Here is an 8,164-nt window from a genome sequence, read left to right as displayed (position 1 = left end):
GTTGTAACATTTCAAATCTTCCCAGATATTTATGAAGGTCACAAAAATGCTTTTTATTTATTTACTTATTCTGTAAAGTACAGCGTTATGGATGCAATAGAAACTATGTATTTAGTAAAAAATCAAAACTGTTGATTTGGGAAAGTATCAAATTTGTCCGATTCAGACACCTTTAGCTCAATAGGCTATTTAAATTAGTTGTGAGATGTTGCTGAGCTATCACCTCTAAGAGTAGAATGTGCATATTGTTGGTTTGCTGAAGGCGCCACCCAAGGAAGCTTCATTTCTTTTTCACATTAAAACAGCATTCATAGAAAATGTTTAAAAGACCTTTTTTTCTCAGAAAGCATTAAATGTGTAAAGTAAAAAAAGAAAGAATCACCGGTACAACACAGATATCTTCTTAATTTAAAGCCTATTTTGTGACTAAAGTTTTGGTGTAGAATTACATCTTTATCTGTCTTTGGAGAGAATGGGCTGTAACAGTTAATATGTGAAACGTGACAGTTAGTGTTGAGCTTGTACAACGGGTACTGCACTATATGCAGAATATTTTGCAGGTGCTGTTGGGCGTGAAGCAGCAGACCCAGGTGCAGACCTCCAGTTACCTAAACTTAAGGTAATAAGAAAACCCAATATGCTATCAACACCTCTGACACAGGCAAAACATATGCTATAGCCTGTAAACAGCAATCAGACCAATAGAGTTTGATATTGCCACATGCCACATCCAAAATATAGTATAAGGAGATATAGTATTGAGAAATATTTGGAAGAAAATCAACAGTTCTTTCTTAGAAAAAAATTGTGCTTTGTCTTGCCTTTGTGTGCAAATAAAACTGACTCAAAAGCATTTGGTGCGTGTGTCTCTTACAGTCACTGGTATGAACTTATTGAACCCATCTGCTCGCGGTGGAAAAAGAATATGCCAGGCTTGCAGCATCCCGCGCGGACGTCATGGCAACCTGTGGGGAAGCAGAAGGGGCGGCGCTGACTCTGCGCGCGTCTGTGCATGTGTGAGCTGTCTGATGTTGTGTTGTAGTCTGTACTAGTGTCTGAACAGGACGACCAGAGGGGAGCAGTGCGGCAGCGGCAGCGGCAGCGGCGGCGGCGGCGGCGGCGGCGGCAGCAGCGTCAGAGGCGGACGGGAGGCTAGGAGGATGCGTCTGAGCTGGGTCCATTAGGCTGATCAGAGCCGGAGCACCGATGCAGTGACAGTCTACAGGAAGACACGGGCACACACATTTAGACACAGAGAAGGAGAGGGAAGTAGAGTAACACACGAATGCGCACGAGAAATGATCCGTTCCTAGACCATGGCACCGTCGGGCTCGCGTAGTATCAAGACGGGCTGTCAGAGAGTTTTGTACTGGATCCCGGTCCTCTTTATCGCCCTCATAGTGGCGTGGTCATACTACGCCTATGTGTTGCAGCTTTGCATCGGTAAGAAACCAGCTGTCTGGGTAGCATGAGGACGCGTCTTTCAGACTCTGGGGCTTTTGATGCTGGCAAGGCAGCATGCGCACGGTCATAGGCTGCATGCCTCGATCCAGGTCTTTGGCTCACCTTTCCTCAGTTCCTGCTTTGTGCATGTGTGTGCGTGTGTGTGTGCGTGTGTCTGTCCGAGTGTAAGGGAAATGCCTCTGACTGGTGTGTGTGTTTGGTGATAGGGTGGGAAGACATTTGTATTTCAGTTTGTGGTCCAGGCAGGCTGTGCAGAAGACTGGCTTGTTGTTTATGCAGTGTGTGTGGACAGTGTCAGTCACATGGCAACCACAGTTGAATCAGGAATTGTCAGCATATTGTAACAATGAAGTGGCAATCATATGCTTTTTTTTGCATGAAAAATGGTTTTGTTATGAAGGAGCGTTTATGATATATACATATTTCTACAATTTCTCAGGGTGAACAGAGTAGGATTAGAAGATTAGATTTATTATTTGATTCCACCTCTACTCTATCAGCACTATCTTAAAGACTTACTGTAATGCTTCAGGCTCATGTCACCTTGTTTCAATTGGCTCTCTAAATCCTCCAGCACCCCCACCAGCATTATCTTTTGAATAGAAGTCTGTAGCCTAATGGTTTTTGAGTCAGGCCCCTGCAGCTGCTTAACGTTGGATGATGCGTTTACAGACAGCGAGACTTCTCGGTGAACAGTGAAGACAAAGTTGACCTGGATAGTGAGTAATGGTTTCTAGGATGTATCGGAGGAGTCTCAGCAGCCAGCTACTCATGTGCTCCATTTGGCAGCTTGTCAGACCACTAGGAAAGCAGATCTCCTCTGTCAGAAAAGGGGGATGAAATTGAGACGGTTTAATGAGAACAAACAGAGGAAAACACAGGGAAGGGAGGGGTTGTTTCTAAGTCTGATCGTCTCCAAATGTAGCCAGACATTTATCCAGCTTTAACTGAAAGGGTACACCTTTATGTTAGTCTTTACACCTGATCAGTTGTGGTGCCATGTCACTGGATTTGCCAGCAGGGGAAGAACCAGAGGGGTGGGCAAGGGTGGCACGCCCCCCCTCCCCAAAGTCTGATTGGCCCCCTTTGGTGCCTCCCTACCAGAGTCCGAAGGTGATAGGTAATTTGCTTCTTAGTACCATGGATGGATTGTGGGCTTGACAAAGAGATGAAAAACCACCACATAAGGATGCAAAACAACCATAAAGAGATAAAACTACAATAAGATGAAAAAATGACCACAAAGGGACACAAAGCGACCACAAAAGACACAAAACAACCACAAAGAGATGCAAAAAGACCGTAAAGGGATGCCAAACGACCACAAAGGGATGCAAAATGACAAGAAAAAACAAAACAGTGGGATGCAAAAAGAAGTGCAAAATGACCTCAAAGATACATAAAACGTCCATAAAGGGACGCAAAACGACCACATAGGGAGGCAAAATGACCAAAAATAGACGTAAAAGAGACCACAAAAGGGTGCAAAATGACCACAAAGAGAAAAAAAAACGACCACAAAGAGATGCAACCTGACCATGAGCGGACACCAATGTCCACAAAGAAATGCCAAAAGACCAAACATTTGAGAAGAAAAACAACCAAAACGAGATGCAAAAAGACTACGTAAAGAGAAACAAAAACCACAAAGGGACAAAACAATGTCTGGATGTCTTGTTGAATTGTAGAATGGGGGGGCTAATTTTCTCATAATCAATCAATAACTGTAGACTGTGTGGAGTTATAATAAATAACAGCTATTTATTGATATTCATTCATATTAGAATATTTGAAGTTGTTTATTTGATTTGATTCCTTTGATAATTTGAAAAACCCATACGACACTGAAAAGCAGTAAATACAACGACCAACATCAAACATCACAGTGAATTAAGAAAACAGCAAAGTTTCCAGGCTCAATTATTACAACAGCTGATACACTTCGTTACTTTGTATACTTCCTGTTTTGCCCCGAGGAAACTTTGCTCCCGTCATAATTACCCCAGCTGCTAGAGGGCGCCGCCACTATGAACGTAAATATATTGCTACTTGAAGAAATCACATATGTGGGTGTTTTTCAAGAAAGAAAAGTCTCGTGGGAGAGCTATGTCAAAATTCTTTTTTGCTTTCTCAGTCCAAAAACACTTACAAAATTTGAATTGAAATTGAAATTTCTACATTTTACTTAGCAACCATTTCTTTTTAGTCCACTTCAAACATGCTCAGTGAAACACTCAATTTCAGATTTGGGGGCAGAACTGAAGACAAAAGTGTTTTTTTTATTTTTATTTTGTATTTGTATTGTATTTTGTATGTATAAACAACGTAGATAATAATAATGTACAATTTATTATTATTAATATTTCTATTATTAGTAATGCACCATTCATTATTCCCACCCCACTCCACCAAAGAGGGCAGCCAGCGCATGTCCCCGGATGAACCTCAACAGAAAAGCAAAATCACTGTTTCATCAGGCTTTTTCAAACCACCTTGTTTAGCATCCAGTTGAACAAGAGCAACATTGTGATGCGTTCGAGTCCCATGGGACTGACAGATGAAAACAGCAGCAGCAGGCCAGGACAGTGGTCGCTCGGGGGCCAGCATGCGCTCTGCAGACAGACACAGAGACAGTTGTGTGAAAGTATAGTCAGCTGATACCTCTGAGTTAATCCCATTGTCTGGCTTACATAATTCACCCCAAGCAATGTGTGGTTGACCCACTTTCTTTTAAAGCACTGGAAGTCGTCTTTTAAACAGTTTGTCCTTTTTCCAAGATTGTTAACAATTTGGAATCAGGTGCACTTTGGCTTCTTAAAGTCAACACAATGTGGGAGATTTTGTAGCAAGAATGTAAAAAGGAAAAGAAAAAGGCCGTACGGCAGTGACCATCTTGCTTTCTTTGACACATTAATTTACATCCCTGCACATACTCTTAATCACACATTCACTTATGCATCACTGTCAGACTCTGGGGCTTTTAATGCTGGCAAGGCAGCATGCGCACGATCATTGGCTGCATGCCTCGATTCAGCTCTTTGGCTCACCTTTCCTCAGTTCCTGCTTTTGTGCGTGTGCATGAGTGTGTGTGTGTGTATGTGTGTGTGTGTGTGTGTGTATAAAACAGTTTCAGCTAATATCTTCCAACTGGCCCCCACTTGCCCACTTTTATCCAGAGCCCAGATCTTTAGGTACATGTTTGTGAACCTGTGCAGGATGTTCCTTGTTGTTGTGGTTTTTAATGCCTTTTATCAATGCACAGCAATGCTTACCTATTTGAGAGAAATATTGAGTCGAACTACAGTATATGAATGGGAGTGTGCTGTTTATTGATTTTCTGACTGGTGTGGTATTAAGGGTTTACGGAGTCAGCATTTTGTCAGTTATGCCCATTTGAATTCTCACACTGACTCTCGGTCATACATGTATCATGTTAGCTAGAAATGTTTCCCCATGCCGACTTACACAGCACGGTAATGTGTGTTTTGCCTTCTTTAATCAACACACACCTGACTGTGTCTTTTCCATTTTTCAGTGTCTATCGAAGACACGGGAGAAAAGGGTAAGTGTTTTGTAATGGTGTTGAACATAAAAATGAATCTTCAGCTGTTCTGCATCTGTTATGTGGAGTTGAGTTTCAGCAAGAGGAGGTTTAGCAGTCTGCAGTCTGGCAGAGGCAGCCCACATCAGACCACTATAATCAGCCTCTATCAGCTGGAAGTGCGTCACAAGATTTTCTTTTCATAACCTCAGTTACATGTTTAAATGCAGGCTTTTATTCAGTGTGTTGAAAATTCATTATTAGGAATAACCCCTTGACATGTACCATCTTGGTTTCAAGGGGATCCGCAATGAAAATAATACAATTTACTGTAAGCACAATTAGACAAAAGATTTAATAACAAACAAACATATTAAGATAATTAAATGAAAACAATTGTGACAACAAAACTAAAAAAACAACAAATAGCTAATCATAATACATATGAAATCAGGAGAGCATACGCTACTGTCGATGAAAATAGATCATTCATTTATAGATTATATAATTATATAAGTATTATATGTCAGTGATAGCATTAAGTAATAACATGATAAAACATAATTATAGAGGCGTAATGTACAACTGATCTTATAAGTGGAAAAATTGTATGGATTGAAAATTTACAATTATTCCAATTGCTTTGGGTTTAAAGGCGTTGTACTCTGTGAGAGTAATTGAAATGTATACATTTAAAAATTCGCTACAGGCTTTGTGTGATGGATTGAATGAAAGGCCAAGACCAAATCTGCATAATATTAGAAACTGTATTGAGAGGAAGATTAGGTTTTGATGCAGCCTGGTATACAACACCAGCATAATCCAATATTGGTAAGACGAGTTGTAGCGCAAACGTTTTTCTAACTGTAAATGAAAAGCACTTTCTGAATCGGTAAAGAACGCCAACACCAAGGTTCATTTTCTTCACAATATAATTCACATCCTAGCCTTAGGCCCAGGCGTTTCATGTGCTGAACTCTATGAAATGCCATACTATCAAGACAATAATCAGTTACACATGGATAACCACCAACTTTTCCTTCCAGGTCAAAATTGTTAAATGTTAAATGTTTGTCACTTTTTTCAAAGCTTTTTTATTCATGGTCAACAAACCTAATATATATGACATTGTACCTAATTTACCTTTTGAGCAAAAAAGAAGCAGAAATTATGAATTATTTTACTAATAGTCAAGATCAGAGGAAGTTGAGTGGAAAATCACTGGTATTTGTCAAAGGTTAGTGAGGATATATGGTTTTAAACCATTAAAGAAATAAAATAAAAAATAAAAATTCAATGAAAGTAATCATTAATTTACCTGCAAAGATAGTTGTATGGGTTCCAAACAATGTGCATCAATGCATCCTTGTTATTTAGGGCATTTTGGTTGAAAGAAACCCATATTTCTGATATAACAAAAACTTTAAAAAAAAAGGGGCCGATTTGACACGAGGACAACACAAGGGTTAAGCAAATACCAAACACCATAGTGTGAAATTTTGTTCTATGCATAGTGATTTATTAGCGGCAAGCTGTGTTGTAGGGTACTCAAATCAGACTGCAAAGTTGATTCAATCTTTAATCTTTTAAAGTTTTAGATGTGTATAATACAGTATTATCCACATTAAGCTGAACATAGTGTTCAGAACAAAGTGAGGGAAGGTCATGAGTGAAAATGGGAAAAAGAAGTGGACCAAGAGTTAAGCCTTGTGGCACGCCTCGTTATTGTACTAATGGTTTAGATTTGCTTCCTTGTCCTTGATAACAAATTACAAAATGTTGTACAAATCAGCACCAAGAATTACACCAACTCATATACTCTGTAAATGTATTTACTACATAAATATTTGTCCCACCACACAATTAAAAACATTATTAGATTCTGAATTAAAGTTATGCTCATCTGAATGCTGAATTTATCGAGTTTTTCTGCATTTGGTCCTATTTCTTTATTAATTACACTTTTTAAATTGAACAAGCGTGCATAAAATAATGAAATATAATGATTGAGTACTGATTTTTATATACAAATTCATCTAGTGAAAGGAAAAAGAAATTACATTGAATCACACCAATATCATGAAGCTGCAAATTGTGAGTAAATGGTTAAATGTACGCCACTCATTATAGATGATATTGACTTGTTTATGTTATTCTGCTTCCAGTTATATACTTGCTTGTGTACCATGTCATCTTCATCATGTTTGTGTGGGCTTACTGGCAAACCATCTTCACCAGGCCCATGAACCCCCTGAAGGAGGTGAGTCTGTCTGCTACACAGCGTTATTGTTGCCTGCATGGCGAGGCAGGGTGGGCTGGGCAGATGTAGGTTACAGTCTCCCTGTGTGATTGTGAACGCTGCATTTAAACTAATAAAACTTTCTAGTGGACGTGCCTGGAGCACTTGGCTCTGATCCTGACCACAGCACTTCGGCTCTGCAGGGTGAACACACGCATGGATCCATCTTGAGAGGACACTCAGAAAAAAAGCGCTACCCTTGAATTTTAACTGAGGCAAAGCCAATACCTTATATGAAAGCTTTTGTTTATGAGATATGATCGCTGGATCACTCGAGGTTTTGGGATTGTAATAAAAGTCATTTCATGTGTGCTGTGTTGTTTGGTAGCATCAGAGTTATTTGTTTCCAGTGTGCAATCATAAATCGCCTGAGTGGCTGAAAGTAATATTGCAGCTCTGTGCTGCTTTGCTCCCATTTGCCTGCTGGGGCAGAAAGAGCCAAAACAAATGGAAGATACAGAAATGTACTGCCTACTGAGCTGCAGCTTCACAGTGACAGACATCACTGCATTACTGATACTAACACAGCTTGTAGCTTATGTGACAAATAATTTGACTCTGTTTTGACAAAAGTCAGGATACGATTCATTAGAAGTAAACAGCATTGCTCGCAGATTAAACTCTTGCTAAATCGTAGGTGTTCTGCCCCACATAGTTCCACCTGTCCTACTCTGACAAAGAGCTGCTGGAGCGTGAAGATCGGGGGGAGTCTCAGCAGGAGATCCTGAGGAGGATAGCCAAGGATCTGCCCATCTACACCCGCACCAACTCTGGAGGTACAGTACAGCACACACTGTCGCTGATGCAGAACAACAGGAGCAGTCTATAGACTGGCATGCAGCTCTCAGAGCTCGTTTCAC

At 40.2% G+C, this 8,164-nt stretch overlaps 1 protein-coding gene across 1 annotated transcript in view; it reads left to right on the top strand.

The window, feature by feature from the left end:
* Positions 1-1,134: 1,134 nt before the first annotated feature.
* zdhhc2 (zDHHC palmitoyltransferase 2) overlaps positions 1,135-8,164 on the top strand; it is a 16,029-nt gene continuing 8,999 nt past the window's right edge. The window contains 4 exon segments of the mRNA XM_032527534.1: positions 1,135-1,443; positions 5,000-5,026; positions 7,171-7,265; positions 7,960-8,080. Of these exon segments, the coding sequence (XP_032383425.1) occupies positions 1,317-1,443; positions 5,000-5,026; positions 7,171-7,265; positions 7,960-8,080 (370 nt within the window). The 5' untranslated portion in view covers positions 1,135-1,316.

The sequence above is a fragment of the Etheostoma spectabile genome, chromosome 10 (genome assembly GCF_008692095.1).
Source record: "Etheostoma spectabile isolate EspeVRDwgs_2016 chromosome 10, UIUC_Espe_1.0, whole genome shotgun sequence".
Classification (NCBI taxonomy): domain Eukaryota; kingdom Metazoa; phylum Chordata; class Actinopteri; order Perciformes; family Percidae; genus Etheostoma; species Etheostoma spectabile.
This window is presented reverse-complemented; position numbering and strand designations above follow the sequence as displayed.